Raw genomic sequence first — 17196 nt, 5'->3', positions numbered from 1 at the left:
ACTATAAGAAACGCTACTCAGAACTACTCGGTACTCTCAAAAAATTTTCCGACGTGGGACTTAGAAAAAAATTTGAAGTCAAAATTTTTTGAGAGTACCGAGTAGTTCTGATTGGAGTTCTGTACAGTTCTCGACGAGTTCTGTCGAAAAGTATCAGGGCTCAAAGCGATTGGACCAACGGTTTCCGAGATATACTCTAAAAATTGTTGATCTTCTGACAAATGTCGCTGTATCTTGCAAACCGTTGGTCCAATCGCTTTGAGCCCTGATACTTTTCGACAGAACTCGTCGAGAACTATAAGAAACGCTACTCAGAACTACTCGGTACTCTCAAAAAAATTTTCAAAGATTTCTACTATTTTTTTAAAACTTTATTATTCTTCAAAAATGTTTTTTATGTATCAAAAACTCTAGGTATTCACAAAATACTTCTGTTAAGCTGATCAGAACTATGCGACCTTGAATTTCGTTAAAAAGTTAGCACCCCATTTTTAAAAAATTATTAAGAAATGATTATTAAGCGCATATGTCATTAAAAATCATAGAGAACTCTTCGTATCGTCAAAAAGAAGCAGGAATTATCATCAGAACTATTGTATCTAAAAATTAATTTTTCAAAAATTTTTAATTTTTTTTTAATATTCGAAAATTTTTTTTACATATCAGGAACTCTAGGCAATCGCAAATTGAAGCTATTAAGCCGTTCAGAACTATTCCACCTCGAAATTTGATAAAAAGTTAGCACCCCATTTTTAAAAAATGTAAAAAAAACGTTTATTGAGCGGAGCTCTTGTTTAACTATAGGGAACTCTTCGTCTTGTCAAAAGGAAGTGGGAACTCTAATCAGAACTCCTGAGCATTATAGTTGGGGTGCTAACTTAACATACCCTGACTTTGCATCACCAAAATTTTTATTTTCAATATTGTGTCGTCCGTCGATTGGAATATATGATCGGGGGGGAACATATGCTATAATATCCGCACAATATTTAACGGAAAAGAGAATGCAAATAACCCAGAATAGACATAAATGAAGAGAAATGAAAAAGGTCTATGTCCAGGAGCGGATGAAAGCAGACTAAAGAAGAAGAAGAATAAATAATGATCTGTTACTTGCTTTTCTATAGCATTCTTCACTGTAAACAATCTTAATGCTTGATGAGAATTATGCTGTATCAATCGTATAGCTTCCTGCAATTCTCTCATTTCACGATCTATACCGGTACCAGAAGGTTGTTCCACGTGGCCGTTAATACTTGCTTCATATCTTTGACTTCTTTCTTCCAATACTTCTCCATCCATTTGAGGGCTATCTGCTTTTCTAATTATTGTGATGTGTGTATTTATAATCTATTTAGAATAATAAAAAATTAAAGTTTATAAAAGTAGTATATTGTGTAGATTATAAAAGTAATATATTGTGATCAGTCCATACTTGTTATCTTTTGAAATAAATGGAGGTAGTTGTTTATTATCATGTAATCTGAGTTTGCACATCGTAAATAGTCAAAATTTTAAACATGTCAAGTGAATGCTTTTAGTAGATATTACACAGATCACAAAACAGTAAAATAATTAAACTAGAAATAAATAAGTGATAAAAATTAAAAAGAAACCAGAAAGAAGAGAAAAACTTATTACAGTCTTAAAAAATGTTTATGATTCATTCTAAATAATTACGTTAAATTATTAAAAAAAACAGAAGATATATTTTTACATCTATGAATGAACGTTTTTCAAAATATTGGTGGTGCTTGACCCGTGTGTAAGATATACGCGACGGCATAGAGACAATAAATATCATTCCTGAACCGCAAATGTAAATGTAAATACATATTTATCGTTATCATGAATTTATAAAAATATTTGTATAATATTATTTTAGTAAGTATGCGTCAATGCTGAAATTAATCGGCGTCGCAATTTATGGGGGGACTATATACGCAGTATATAAAATTCACACATAATTATAATAAGCACTGTGATCTAACTTTGACCGTTATAGGCTGTCTTCTTCTTGTTTATCAGATGTACGGTCGTAAAAAGATTTTAATATAATTGTAAGTAAAGTTTTCACATTAAAATATATTTTTCAATAACATGTTTTCTTAAAAACATAAATAAAAATTTTTAGACTAGACTTTTAGACTTTCCAGAATTCACATGCTATATAAAATCAATGAAAAATATTCTTGATTTATGTATAAATGATAGTGAGAGTAGAAAATGTGTGTATATTCAAATTGATACAAGGAGTCACTGTGTATCTGATTAAAATATACATAGCAGTCAAAATTAATTTAAATTAATTTAAATTAAATTTTATAACATACCATTCTAAAACAGCTCATTTTCTTATTACATTTTTAATTATAATAAATGAGGATGGTGTGCATACACATAGGCTACGTTCCGTTTCACACATTATGCACATAATGTATCATTTTATCTTTGTTTAATATTCGGTGAACAACAAGGATAAAATACCATAATGTAGTGTACGCATTGTGCGAGAAACAGAACGCATCTATACTTAGTTATAAAATGCACATTATCATCATAATAATACTAACCGCAATCTACCGATTACTATGCTACAATTACCAATGAGAGGAGTAATACCTATAATATGTAAGACTATGTGCTGTTTTTTAAAGAAATAAAATATCATATAATTAAGTACATTTACAACAAATTATAAGTAATCTCTCTCTTGATTATAATTTTAATTTTCTCCGATGCTATGCTAACATTGAAAATGATCTCGTGTGAGGTAGAAACGTTTATCGTTTTATTTAAAATTAAAAATGTGTTATTAATTATATTGTTTGGCACGTAGATCTTGTTTTTCATAATTGATTTTTATCACTTGAACCACTTCCTCATACTTTAATTTAATTTAAATTATCTTTTTTAATTGGTATAATTAATTTGAAAAGATTAATCTTCTACAGAATTTAAATGGTTAATAAAACAGGATACACTTAAAAACAATTTAAATTATATTACCTGCAATAATATTATGTGTCCATATTTGGTAAGATATTGTCTCAGACAAATATGTGCCGATTCAGATAGATCTACTTTATACTTTCTAGTTCTGAACGCATTTACCAAAGGCCTCAACTCAATATCTTGCACCGAAAATACGCTAGATAATTCTTCTAAGAAGTCTTTCTCCGTATCACTCATAAACTCGTTCTGATACGTCTTTAGGAATTGGATTGCAGCTTGACGACTACCAGCGTGTAACATCTCTAAATAAAGATGGCAAAAAATCGGATACAAAAGTCCTTGTAACTCTATTCGTAATTTTTCGTTGAGTGCGACGCTCATCCATTTCTTCAATCTAAAAGTAGAATTAAAACTTTAAACACATCTTCTTGCAATCCTCAAAATTAATTTATTATATTGACAAAAAAATACTATTCCCACAATAATCAACATTGACCTTTCAATTTAGAAATCTTAATCTTAAATTATATAGAACTTTTCACTCAAAATTATATCTTAAAAATGTTCAAAATAAATCTTATAGCAAATTTGATTGGATACATTAGCATGCACTAATGTGTATTAAAGTCATTATAATAATGTGATTTTTAATTTTTAAAAATAATAAAATAAAAAAACTTGAGTGGGTTTCAAGAATCCATATGTCCTTTAAGCTAATATGACATTTGTTATATTACAAATTTTTCACACCAATTGAAGCATGTTCAGATTCCTACCCGAGTGCTTCCCATGTTTCATGTCATCCATATTTAACATTCGATAAACAATAAGGATAGCATGATGGCACTCGGGTGAAAATCTGAATATGGTCCTGATTAGCTAATGTGTTCCTTGTTCAAGGTTATGTATACACATCAGTGCAATGTGTGTATGTCCAATCAAATAAATTCACTATTAATTATCCTAATAACTACCTCTTGTTCTAGGTTTTCCTATAAAATAAAAACAAGCCATTGAATAAATAAACAAATTATAAAAATAGAAGATTGTATAATAAATTCAGTCACTTGCCAATACAAAGTACAAATCATACTGATGCTCACATTCATGTTTAGTGTTAAATAGGTCAAATAGACAAAACAAACAAATATCAAGTACCACTTTTTATCATGTGACCTATTTCGATGCTAAAAACAAACATCAAGTGTTAGCATGAAAATGTATTTACATTAGATTAATGTATATTTACTAAAAGTGGCTATACATGAAATCAACAAAGTTAAATATAGAGACATATAAATATTTAAAATTATTAAGCATTCAGTAACAATAATTATGTCATGTTCTTTAAGGGGTAACATCTAGTTGAATGATTGAAAACATAGGGGAACTTTGTGAATTTTTTATAGTCAAATAATAAAATAACTGAAAATTTTGATCAAAGACTTTTAATATACATATATCTAAGTACTGTATACAAAGCCTTTAATGTATAACTAATTCAGTATAGTATAATTGATCGGATTCACTATTACATAAATATATGTAATTTTTGACAGTTTCATGAGAATTCAGTCGTATAAAAGCTATATCAAACACATTGTGCTATTATGAATAAAATGGCAATATATATAAAATGTTAGAATCTAAAATTAGTAGAGGATTTAATATTTTGTGTAATCAGGCCTCGTTCCATTACTTTCGTCAAACGGAGTAGTAATCACGTCGTGCGGTACGAACATGAGTTTAAATTTTATAAAACCATACCGCTGATATGCCTGATCTGCCGCAATGATATCAATGGTGATGGCACTGAAAACGATCGAATTGTCCTGCGAGGTGCCGCACTCCGCGGTCGCATTCAAAGTCGTCTGATCGCTGTTCTGACAGAACAACTGATCGCCCTTGCGATAATCGTGGGTCTGGAAAAACATGCAACAGCGGTGAAGGAGGTTATGGCATACACGTTGATGACAAACCACGCGCGGCGTGAAACTCCGACGACAGACACCGCACCTGATAATGACGCCGTTTCAGGTAAGACTCGATTGTCGCGCTGATCACATCGCTCTTCATCCGCTTCATTTTCATCGAGGCCCGGTGATGACGATGAATCCCGTGAATTCCGCGATAATGTCCCGAACCGGGATCCGCGAACGGAGATCGTGACAGCACGAATCACGGGGCCCAAACACCCCGCCCGAGTTGTGAGTCGCTTGCGGTCTGAGGGGAAGGGAGGAGAAAGCAGAATGTAAAGTCTAAGGTCATTATAGTTTATTTATGCGTTTTTAACGTACGACAAATTTTTCAAACTTAATGATTGGTTGTAGAATAGAGAGATCCGAGAATCTTTCTATCACATATTTGTCGTACGACCAAATAGACAAATAAAATAGCACCCTTATGCACAATTGAAAAACACAAGCCATATAGGGGAACAGCCAATAATGTGTTTCAAGTGTGTTTCAATTAACAGATTCCAACATATTAAAAACCGTGTTTATACCAGAATATACGATTTCTGAGATTGAAATTTAATTGTTATTCTCTATTTCTATTACCTGTGTTTTTCAATTATGTAAATTATGTCTCAAGCTTTTTTTTTTTATATATATTTAAATAAATTTTTAGTAGGTAAGTAATACTACAGTGAATAACGGAACACACCTTATTTCTAGCAGTGTAGATTAATTTTATTAACACTCATCTGGATCAAGGAAAAAAAGCATATATTACTTATTTAGTAAAAGTTTTCTAGCAGTTTAGATTAATTTTAACATTCGTATCGACTGTTTGAAAGAAAAGCCTATATTTTATATTTGGTAAAAGTTTTCTCAGATAGGACGTTTTGGAATTCTTTATTCTTTTGATTGGTCAATTTATAAAATATTCTTTTCTGATTGGACGATTGCCTCAAAACAATTGTAATGACTTTCATTGCGTTTAACAGAGGAAGCAGTTTTGCAATTGTTGTAAAATTGTTTAATATAATTGATTTATACATTTAGCTTCACAGTAAAAAAGGAACTAAGAGCAAAATCAATCGTATTAAAAAATTTTACAACCGTTGCAAAACTAGGAATCGATTGTGTAAATTGTAAACTAACTGATATCGATTGATGAAATTATAAATGTTATAATATTCTAAATTCGTTCACTTTTGTAATTTTCAAGTCTTATTAAGTTTTTTAAATATACTGACTTCATGCTTTCTCTAATGCAACTTTCGACCTATACTTTGATCGCACTCTTAATTAACCGACTGAGTTTAAAACTGACAAGTCGTATTTGTCGTTCAGCATAATTTATTAGAATTGACACTTAAGTAAAAATGAGAAATTTTCTAAACCATTTGAAAATTATGTAAAAATTTTGAAAAATTTAGAAATTAAAAAAAAATTTTATAGATTTTCTGAAAAATTATATGAAGCGATTTTCTTCATAGTATACACATTTTGCGTACTTGATCAATTTTTCATGGCGTGAAAGATACCGACAAAATTGCGGTATTACGTACCACTTACCACTATCACTTACCAAGTTATCAGTACAGTACATTTAGGTGCTACAAGTAGATGAGTAGATGATTTTGATTGGACTCTTAATCTATTGATCTTAATCCTTATTTCTCCATACGTTATATTTTCCTCCAAATTTCCATCCATTGCGTAAGTTTACACAAGATAAATGTGATCACGACTAACCTGATTGAAAAAAAAAGATAAATTGCACAATTCTTTTGTTGTAGCGATGCGAGGATCTTTCCATAAACGTGTCAATTTTCTACGAGGTTAGAAGCATGCAACAATTCACATCTGCCGCCTAAGAAGCATACATAACGGTATCAAAATTCGATTTTTTAGAAACCTCAGAAATATTTCTTATTTTAGGAGTATAAAAATCCATAACATTAAATTAGTATCTTTTTTATATGTTATTCTCGAATGCAAGAGTTTGCTGTAGTGGTCTATTAGCATGTAGTCGTAACAGATGTTTCAAAAATACTTTTTAAATAAAGTAGTTAAAAATATTATTACGTTATAAAAATATATGGAGTTTTTTTAGGAAAAGAAATGGCATCCATTTCTACTAAGATTGATAAACATATTGATGGTGATCACAGGGAGAGTGATCTATTAACGTCTATGAAGGACAAGTACTACAATTTAATTGACGAAAAGGGGGATTATGATACATCGAATAAGCTAAATGCACAAAATATTACTAAAGAATTGATTGCCAAAGAATCTGGGTGTGAAATGACACAATCAGATTCTCAGTCAGCGACACAATCTTCATGTACATTATCGATAGTGAGCATGGGTGACAATCGTGATGATGATAGCAAGATGAAAAGCACTGAATCCTCTGACAGTGAAATAATTCTTATTGATGAAGGTAATTATTAAGTTATACTAAGTACTTTAAATATTTACCATAAACGTGTGAAAGAAATTAAAGATCTATCTTTTAGCTCTAAATTAGTATATACAAATATTTCCTATACTGAGAAAGTGAATAAATATGTTTGACAAAATATTTGAAACAAAAAGGCAAATTCTATTACAGTCCAATTAAAAAAGCAATTAAAAAACCAAATTTCTACAGATACTTGTTATATTATCTGTTGTTAAAAACTTACTTGATAATCATATCTTTAGTTGTGAGTGACACTCTGAAGCAGCTAATGTTGTAAGGTTTCTCACTTATACAAAATCTTTTTAATCTAATAATAAAATCAGCCATTGTTGCTGTCATAATATAAGTTATTGTGCTTAGAGCAGTGCTTCAAAAAAAAATGTCAGTAATACAAAAAAAATATAGAAGTAGAAGGAAAATTTTAAAGTCTCAAGGTACACTATTCTAGTTTTTGAAATTAATTTAACCTACTATTTAGGTGTATATTGGCCATGTATTTATAATACAGAAAATGTTGGGTCTAATGCAGATTCCAATATCCAGAACAAGGGGAGTAACACAGGCAACACAGTAAACGAATTAAAGGGATACGATCCTACAATTGATGAGAAATTACCAGAAACTGTCACATTATTGACCACACCAGATGGCGGAAAGTTATACCTAGTAGGAACGGCACATTTCAGTGTTGAAAGTCAAAATGATGTGTCAAAAGTAACTATATATTTTTTTTTCATTGTCCCGTTAAAATAAAATATTGATTTTTAATTTTAAATTATAAAAATTTATTATATATATAAATCATTCTTTTTTACTTTGTTAAAGATTATACAAGCTGTGCAGCCTCACATAGTTGCAGTTGAATTATGCAAAGCCAGAATTGGTATACTAAAGCTTGACGAGGAAGTTTTGTTCGATTACGCTAAAAACATTGATTACAGTAAGAGACAAAGTTTCTGTATTTGTATAATACATCAGCTTTTGTTTGTTGGTATATTGTATTACTTAATCTATTTACAGAAACTATTATGGATACCATTAAAAAAGAAGGACTGTATGATGGCTTATTACATATTTTAATGTTAAGAATGGCAGCTCATGTTGCCAAGCAACTTGGTATGCCACCTGGAGGGGAATTTCGAAGGGCATTTGAGGAAGTTAGTACGCGCCAATTAGAAATATTAAACGTTTTCCAGTATAATAGCGTTTTCAACTGAGGAAATTGGTGCAACACCGTGGTAGGTTTCGATGAAAACTGCACTAGTGCAGTCTCAGAGGAACACATCTTGTGTCGTCACCTCATAACTTTATAAGAAAAATGGATTCAGAAAGCAAATTAAGATTTCAATTAACTGAAGTATACAAATTTAAATTGCTTATTTTATTTTTCAATTTACTTATTTTACAATCTTTAACATATTCTCAATTATTAATTTTTTTATTAGTTTAATCGTTTTGAATATTAAAATAGTAATGTTAGCTATTTTAAGATAAGCAAAAACTGAAAATAACATTATTATTAATTAAAGTAATTTAAATGACATATGATCGTATTTGAAAGCATTCTCAATTTCGATTTGCACTAGTCTTCCACCATCTTTAAAGACAGTGAAGCAAAAGTTGAACTCGGTGCGATTTTTTTGCACCAGTTGTGTCAGTGGAACATAAACACTGAACTAGTTTTCAAAATATGGAACAACATAATTGCACTCAGTGCGCACAATGCCAGTGTTGCACCAATTTTTCCAGTGGAAAATGCTATAAGAGTCACATTGATATAGTGTAACACAATGAATTATAATATCTTCATTATATCTTCATTTTGCGCCAATGTTGACAAACGTCATTCTATCGTTCTTAACATTCTATGAGTAATGAAAACAGAATGATGTTTCTATCGACTGCGTCATAAAACAGAAAGTACCCAATGATTATAATTTACTGCAAATGTGATCTGTATCTTTTGCTGGAAAACACTCATTATCTGTATTATAATAAATTCATTGTTGTGTAATTTAGGCAAAGAAAGTGCCAAACTGTATTATTCATCTGGCCGATCGACCAATTAACATAACAATGCAACGTGCGATACGATCATTGTCCTGGTGGCAGACTATAAAACTAGGATGGAATATGGCAGTAATGAAAGACTCTATTACTCAAGAGGACATCGAACTTTGTAAGGAACGATCGATGTTGGACGAAATGATTGCCACCATAAACGATAAATGTCCAGTGTTGGGAGAAGTGTTTGTGAAAGAGAGAGATATTTTCTTGACCAATTCTCTACAGTTGTCCTGTCTGCCTCGTTCTATTTTTAACCTTACACACTTTACTTCTAATGAACCAACACGTGTCGTAGGAATCGTCGGTTTAGGACACATACCCGGCATCATCGAAAATTGGGGTAAAATTAAGCCTTCTGACATACCACCTATCATGAGGTAAATAAAAAAAATATTGCATGATATAGTTACTGTTATGTAAAATATTTCTAAAAACATTTGCAAAACTACATTCTACATATTTTTTCTTGTTACATTTCTTGATTTATAAGCGATAAAGTTTTAACTAAATAAAATTTATAAATTTTCTTTATGTATTATATTAAAGCACAGTGTATCCCATTACATATTTGTTTACTAGACAGTCTTTTGCAGAATACCGCCACCGTCATTGTCAGGTAAAATTTTGAAGCTGACTGTTAAGGCATCTGTACTTGGTGTTGTAATTTACATAGGTTACAAAGTTGTAGCAGTACCTGCTGCTATCACGTTCCAATCTCTTAAGTCATCGGTTCAGGGACTTCTACAGGTTGGTGCCGCACGATAGGATTTTGTTCATTTAAGAAAAGTCACTTTCTTAATTAAAAAAAAAACAATCTTTTCTCTTTATATCTCGTGCTGCCTTTATCCCAAAGAGTTTCTCAGACTTTTTTGGATATTTTTATTGATAAATAAATACGGTAAGCATGGAAGCAAATGCTTCTGCCGACGAGTACGAACATATTGTAGCAGACGTTATGTACATAATAAATAATATACCAGGGCCTGGGATAGATATAGCAGACTTTGAAGCAGAATACGCTATAGGCTGTTCATGTGTAGCTGAATGTTTTAATTGTTCATGTACACGCGGTTTTGCTAATTATTCTAATGCTCGAATTGTCGATGAGAAACTAACCGGTCCAATATTTGAATGCCATGCTCGTTGTAAATGTGGACCAAATTGTGGAAATAGATTAGTACAAAATGGTCCGTTAAATTGTTTAATTGTGAGAGAAGTTGCCAATAAAGGTTTTGGTCTTTTCACGAATAAATTAATAAAAAAGGGTCAATTTATTTGCGAATACGCTGGCGAAGTGATAAGTCTGCAGGAAGCGAGATGTAGAGTTGAGGCTAATAAGCAGGGTAACATGATGAATTACGTTCTTGTAGTATCTGAACATGCTGGAGATCGTACTATTGTAACCTGTATAGATCCGAAATATTTTGGTAATATTGGACGCTACGCTAATCATAGTTGTGACCCGAACTCTATCCTTATCCCGATTAGAATAGAGGGAATTGTACCTCGATTATGCTTGTTTGCATCTAAAGATATAGAGAACGGAGAGGAAGTGACTTTTAACTATGCTGGTGGTGCGATGGCTAATTCCGTCCATTATCTCAGTGATACTTCTTGTCTTTGTGGTTCTAGTAATTGTCATCGTTATTTACCACATAATCAGATTTAATAATATGAGATATTCTTGTGCAATATGTTGTAATAATACAAAGAATATAGATTTTAATTACAGATTTAAAATTAACAAGAATTTGGTATAAAATGTAAACAATAAATTGATCATAAGCCAGAAAAAATTATATAACAAGATAAAATTATGTTTTGAAATTGATATCACATGAAATCAAAGAAAACGTTATAATTAAAATTATAAACAAGTATAGTTTTATGATACATATCTAGATGTGATAGATACTGTATTCAAATTTTTAGAGAAATATGTTATATATATTTATATATATAAATAAAGCATGTTTCATTTTTTTATTAATTATTATATATTAGTATATCTCATTGTCTGTTCTTGCACATTAATCAATGCTTCTCTCTACAATATTTTTTATTTATTAGACGAGAGTGCTCAGATAAAAGCAAAACACTGTATATGTATTACACTATGTATTCGTGTCATCCAATGATATTTGATGTTACTCTCTATTATTTAATATTGTATGTTATAGATGATAAATTTTATTTTACTGCTTCTATTACATTGCTGCTTTTATTATTATTGCTTATTATTTATATATTCATATAAAAGAAATTAAACATGATGATATTGTTTCTCTTTTTATTTAATTAATTACTGTTGTAATTAATATTATAATTAATTTCTCTAAAATCATTTAATGTGCCAACAGTATATATATAGTATAAATTCTGATGGTTGGACAAACTGTATATATATATATATATATGTGTATATATATATATATATATATGTATATATATATATATGAGACATTCTATTTGTCCAACCATCAGAATTTAGTTTAAACACTATTTAGATATAAAAAAATTTTAATATAATATATCTAATATTAGACTATTATCTAATATTAGATTATTATCTCGTTATTATCGTTGTAATAAATATCGCTAAATAATAAGATCATTATAGTGTTCAAGAAAGTAAATGTTACCAAAATTGTAAATGTCGATACATTTTTAACAGTTGCTTTTTTTATTAAAATATTAACATAATGAGAATCGAATGAATTCGTCTGTTATAAAATTACAATTGTATTTAATGTTAAATATATTATGATAGAAATGTTTAGCTTATATTATAGAGTAGTATCATATCTTATAAAAATTTTAGATTATTGTAAATTTAATAGTATCATAATGCACATATTGGTATGATGTATTACATATGTTAGTATATTAATATATGCATAGAACTGCAGAAAAACATAAAATAACAACTTTGGCTTACAGATAATGTATCGATTATAAATTTCTATAAGTACATAACGTACATATATATATTTTTTACTGTTGGATATTTTATTAGGAAAGATGTTTATCAATTAATTTACATCATGTCAATGAAGAATAGCTCTTAATAACTGCCTTTAATATATATGAATAACAATTTATAAAAATGGAATTATTTTTAATAAACAACATTTAAATATTAACATATTCTTAGTCAGAAAATGAAGTATAATTCTTTGGTTCTGTACTTGTCTGATATAATCATATATATATTCTAAATTATATTTAAGGAATACTTCTTATATGTAAAAGTGTAAATAGTTAAGAAACTTCTAGATGAAAAATGATTATTGTAATTAAAACTTATCGAAATAAATAACTTGGATTATGAGTACTTAAGTTTTACTAGGAAAGAATAGCATCACATATTATGTTCTTGTATTTAAAGTTTATATTTTGTATTTTAATGCTAACATTTTATAATCGCTTGTTTAGCTTTAACAGTATCTGAACTTTTACAGCATAATTATCAATTATTTTTATATAATTAAACAATCCACTCTCAATCCATTATTAAAATTATGTAAATTTTAATCTATAAAATGTACAAAGTTACTAAATATTCTGCTGATAACTATAAATATTCTGAAAACTAAATGGAGCTATATATTGACAATAAAAAAAACTGTATAATATACAATAAATATTTGTCTCAAATTATTTACCTCCTAATTTAGAACATGCAATTAAGTAATTTGTATAGTGAAAATGTATAACAGTTTAATACTTTTTCATAAAAAAATTTACTATATTTTTAAAAATAAATTAATTCAAAATTCATTAATAAGTGCGAGTTTTATAACACATATTTTCTATCATATTTTTTTGCTTAATATAATGAAGAAAAAGGCAGTGATTATTAAATTGTAATAAAGTTAAAGGTATGTATTCATGTGTGTGAAAGAAAGATTATAATTTATAAGATATAATCTGTACGATATGTATATACATATATATATATACACACACACAATTCTTTTATCTAGCTTAGGATACTTATCATTAAGATTTAAGTAGAGAATATTTGATGTTAATATTTGGCAGTAAGTTCAAATTTTTTTGAAATATAAACAAAATTTATAATCATAAAATTAGTATTTAGAGATCTATATAAGAATATATTTATATAGATTAAATTGGTGTATATAGTATACATAATTTAAGTATAATTCTATGGTTTACAAGACAAAAATTCGCAATTAAATTAACTATTTGTACCTTTATAAAATCATTTCAAATAACTACTTAACACTGCAGATAAATTTTAATATATTTATAATATACGAGGGTCGTCTGAAAAGTTTTGACCCTTACATAGAAACAAGTAATAGTATGGAGAATATAGAGAATGCTATAATGAAAAATAAAATTGAATTTGAGGCTCAAAAGACTTTTCAGACGACCTACGTATATAATGTAATAGTATAATGTAGATGAAAAAGGAGTGTATACATATATATTTGTAAAATATATATAAAATTTATTACCAAGTACAAATAAATATACTATTTAATTCGCTTTAATTTGACGTTAGTTTGCAAATTAAATATACATAAGTATTGTAAACTTGTATATGTGATACTTATGTATACATATAACTAATATGTACATAAATTATATCGCGATTTTTGTCTCATTATGCAATAAATAATGGCTTTGTTCAACGGATTCAACAGTTGAGTGAGCGCTCGTTGCTATTGATGTATCCTTTTAGATCTGAGACTTTAAAAAAATACACCAATAGCAGCGAACGCTCACTCAACTGTTAAGTTCGCTGAATGCGTCCAATATGTTGCGTAATTATAAGGCATTAATTATCAATTCAGTAAAAGTTTTTCAAACTATCATGTTTTTTTATTGACACTAATTTCTAAATTAATGCACTGTGGCAGTAGATACTGGTTCATTCTTAGGTTGATATTTCCAACGCCACCATGCTACTTTCATCCGATCCCAGATATTTTCCCAGGAATCCATTGCAGGTCTCACGTCGAGTAACGCAAATGTATACTTTTCGTTAACTTTCCCACCATCGTAATAGTCAATAATATATCTTACGTCTTTTCCACAACGATCTATGATCCAATCATGTCGATCAAATGGTAGTTCATATCTGAAAGAATGATATATTTATTATAATATAGTGTTACATACAATAATATAGTGTTGTAAAGACTATGTAGTGACTTAATTTTGCTGATCTATTTAGCTTTATTTGACTCAAAACATAATTAAGTTTTTTATTAACATTTTAATGAAAAAAAACTTTACTAAAAACAACTTTTCTCTAGTATTTGATTTCACTTGTTAATACAAGTTTTTTTTCTGTAAAAATGTTCTATTTAAAAAAATGGTTTAATCATGTTGATCAAAATGATATAATCATATTTGTATGTGTATTTGAATAGATCAGCAGGGTTAAAATTTCCAGAATCGGGATTAATAAGAAATCAAAATTCACCCCATCCAATAGCGAATACGTGCACGTGGAGAATATTTTGATGCTTTCCCTCCGAAACTGCGCAACTTGGGATTACCACACTCTCGTGCATGAAGGGCTTCCCATTTAAGAACCTCTTGCCATGCTTGTTCGTTATTGGCATTGTGAATTTTTATTATGTCGTCCATATCTTTCTGGGAGATATCATCATTTTTCCATCGCCACCCTTTTCTCAACATAGCATTCCAGAACATTTGTTGAGAGGGATATACCCAAAATTCTCCTTCCTTTCCAGTTGCTTTAGGTATCGATGAAACCTGCCTACTGGTTGGCAAAGGAAATGGTTGATCTTGAGAGGGTTGCTGATTTGCCGGTGGCATCTGTAAAGACATTTATTTACATAAGAATAAAATAGTGAATTCAGTTACTTGATTGCATTAGATTAGTGCATAGTAAAAGATACTATACATGAAATCAGTAAAACTAAATATAAAAGCATATAAATATTTAAAACACTTAAATATCCAATAGTGATATTGCCATATAATTAAACTATATATATATATATATATATGTATTATTTCATTGTTAAAGTTATATTATACTACTGTATTGGACAATTTATTAAGAGACTAATTAATCCTATGATTAAACAACTATTCATTGACTGATAAAAGAAATCTTGTGCATAGTACATACCATATTTAAGGGATTTATTTCACTTTCGTCCATTTTATCTATTGGGCATTCACTACTGTAGTTTATAGTGTTAAATTGACCTGATTTGTGCATGGGACATTCCAACGGTGGCTCTTTCATTTTATGAGAATCTGGTTTCGGCATTTGTTGAGATAATGGTGCTATTACGTCGGTCGCTGATACGGATGCTGTGGTAAGAGCGTTGCCCATGATTGTATTTCTTAAAATTAAAAAAAAGAAAGATATATAGATATCTTCATCAAAATGTATAAAACAAAGAAAAATTATAAAGTGTAACGTAATAAATAATGACATAGAAGATAAATAAATCAAAATATTATTTTTACCAATCAAACGAATTTCTGTGAGATAACCTTAAAACTAAGAATGATTATGCAACGGTTTGTAACCTCTGATATGAAATAGAACATCAAGGCATTTGCGAAAAGAATACAGCTACGAAGTATGGCGAGGCATTCTTTGCAAATTTTGTTGGCGTTAGTAAAAATTTTCAGTGATCTTTCCTTCTTTCAGACTTGTTAACCTATAGCTCATCCTAACGTTTTGATCTTTCTCTTCTCTATTTTACACTTCGCAGTTTTCATTCAGATTATTATGTAATTCATGGTGAAAAATAAATAAAACGATTACGCGTGAAAGATAGAAGTCGAAAAATTAAAATACCTAAATTTCTCTATTCCTCTTAAAACGAATTCAAACAGATTAACAGCCGACTCGATTGACTTGATTAATTAGCGCGATGAAAATGAGAAATAGCAGACCACTAAATAAAATCATGGCGGCAAGGTCTCAGAAGTCTCAATTCGATAATGTGACGTCATGCTTTCGATATCTCGAAAATTGTAATCGATTATCGAAATTTCGAATATTGCAACGTTATCTGTTCAGTAAAAAGCAACAGTTCATTTACGTATACATCAAGCATATTTTACATATACATATAAATATATTGTATCTTCCTAAATTGTTAATATTTCTTACACAAGACACTAAATATGTGAAAAGTATTTCAAAAACAGGCCGCTTTAAGAAGTCACGAACGATTTAAAAAAAAAACATATATATATGTGTGTTATAAAAATATATATATTCTATATTATATTATTATATTTGTGTATATTTTAATGCATATTTCACAATATCTGTTTGAACTGTTTGAAGTCAAAAGTAGTGCGCCGCGTCGCGCGTCATCTTTAGCAAGTGAAGTTAACGTTTTTTGACTTACCCCCACCACGCTAGTTGACTCTCCTGGTTTCTACCACTTCGAGTTTCGACCATGGTTTCTACTGTTTCTAGTCTTCTTGGCTGCCGTTTGCTCTTCGCGCACGAAGGTAATCGCATAAATTAGCATTATTTCAGAACCTTTTTGCTTGTTTATGATCGTTATTTTATATTTTTATTTATTATTCCCTCATACGCATGTTTATTTGTCAGTGTGAATTACACACGAAATTTCTCCAAAAATGTTACATGCACTCCTATTGCTAAAAACTGTATCAGTAGATAATTTCGACATTGAAAATAATTTATTTATACTTCATAAATGAATTGTGTTTGTAATTTTTTAAACGTGTGTGAGATAGGATAGGATAAAA

The 17196-nt window shown here is 29.4% G+C and overlaps 4 protein-coding genes across 5 annotated transcripts in view; 2 read left to right on the top strand and 2 right to left on the bottom strand.

Annotated features, from left to right (window-relative positions):
• wda (will decrease acetylation) overlaps positions 1 to 5165 on the bottom strand; it is a 7845-nt gene extending 2680 nt beyond the window's left edge. The window contains exons 1-4 of the mRNA XM_018548781.1: positions 4972 to 5165; positions 4723 to 4877; positions 3010 to 3349; positions 1118 to 1350 (exon numbers count right to left, since the gene is read on the bottom strand). Coding sequence (XP_018404283.1) covers positions 1118 to 1350; positions 3010 to 3349; positions 4723 to 4877; positions 4972 to 5046 — 803 coding nt within the window. The 5' untranslated portion in view covers positions 5047 to 5165. The remainder of the gene's footprint in view (positions 1 to 1117; positions 1351 to 3009; positions 3350 to 4722; positions 4878 to 4971) is intronic.
• A 1339-nt stretch (positions 5166 to 6504) lies between these two features.
• On the top strand, positions 6505 to 10206 carry LOC108780932 (traB domain-containing protein). The gene is made up of 8 exons (XM_018548777.1): positions 6505 to 6623; positions 6704 to 6796; positions 7021 to 7353; positions 7904 to 8088; positions 8200 to 8314; positions 8395 to 8531; positions 9394 to 9818; positions 10035 to 10206. The coding sequence occupies exons 3-8, from the start codon at positions 7029 to 7031 to the stop codon at positions 10204 to 10206; spliced, it is 1359 nt and encodes a 452-aa protein (XP_018404279.1). The 5' UTR covers positions 6505 to 6623; positions 6704 to 6796; positions 7021 to 7028.
• Positions 10207 to 10226: 20 nt separating this feature from the next.
• On the top strand, positions 10227 to 11111 carry LOC108780931 (histone-lysine N-methyltransferase SETMAR). Its single transcript, XM_018548776.1, has one exon. The coding sequence runs from the start codon at positions 10346 to 10348 to the stop codon at positions 11108 to 11110; it is 765 nt and encodes a 254-aa protein (XP_018404278.1). The 5' UTR covers positions 10227 to 10345; the 3' UTR covers position 11111.
• A 2968-nt stretch (positions 11112 to 14079) lies between these two features.
• Positions 14080 to 16370, bottom strand: Cchl (Cytochrome c heme lyase). Of its 2 annotated transcripts, none has more exons than XM_018548784.1 (4): positions 16265 to 16370; positions 15581 to 15800; positions 14903 to 15261; positions 14080 to 14554 (listed from the first exon to the last, which is right to left on the bottom strand). In XM_018548784.1, the coding sequence occupies exons 2-4, from the start codon at positions 15788 to 15790 to the stop codon at positions 14317 to 14319; spliced, it is 807 nt and encodes a 268-aa protein (XP_018404286.1). In that variant the 5' UTR covers positions 15791 to 15800; positions 16265 to 16370; the 3' UTR covers positions 14080 to 14316. The 2 variants fall into 2 exon arrangements, with proteins under 2 accessions (XP_018404286.1, XP_018404287.1); XM_018548785.1 differs by lacking the exon at positions 16265 to 16370 and adding an exon at positions 15991 to 16155.
• Between the last annotated feature and the right edge of the window lie 826 nt (positions 16371 to 17196).

The sequence above is a fragment of the Cyphomyrmex costatus genome, unplaced genomic scaffold (genome assembly GCF_001594065.2).
Source record: "Cyphomyrmex costatus isolate MS0001 unplaced genomic scaffold, Ccosl1.0 scaffold75, whole genome shotgun sequence".
Classification (NCBI taxonomy): domain Eukaryota; kingdom Metazoa; phylum Arthropoda; class Insecta; order Hymenoptera; family Formicidae; genus Cyphomyrmex; species Cyphomyrmex costatus.
Note: the sequence above shows the minus strand (reverse complement) of the source record. Positions and strands in the feature narration are given on the sequence as shown.

Bases quoted from the DNA above. Each gene is read 5' to 3' on its own strand.
- LOC108780932 (XM_018548777.1), top strand. From the start codon at position 7,029: ATGGCATCCATTTCTACTAAGATTGATAAACATATTGATGGTGATCAC. The intron at 7,354-7,903 runs GTAATTATTAAG...GGTCTAATGCAG, and splicing joins AATAATTCTTATTGATGAAG to ATTCCAATATCCAGAACAAG. The intron at 8,089-8,199 runs GTAACTATATAT...ACTTTGTTAAAG, and splicing joins GTCAAAATGATGTGTCAAAA to ATTATACAAGCTGTGCAGCC.
- LOC108780931 (XM_018548776.1), top strand. From the start codon at position 10,346: ATGGAAGCAAATGCTTCTGCCGACGAGTACGAACATATTGTAGCAGAC.
- Cchl (XM_018548784.1), bottom strand. From the start codon at position 15,790: ATGGGCAACGCTCTTACCACAGCATCCGTATCAGCGACCGACGTAATA. The intron at 15,262-15,580 runs GTATGTACTATG...ATGTCTTTACAG, and splicing joins AAATAAATCCCTTAAATATG to ATGCCACCGGCAAATCAGCA. The intron at 14,555-14,902 runs GTGAATTTTGAT...TCATTCTTTCAG, and splicing joins CGTATTCGCTATTGGATGGG to ATATGAACTACCATTTGATC.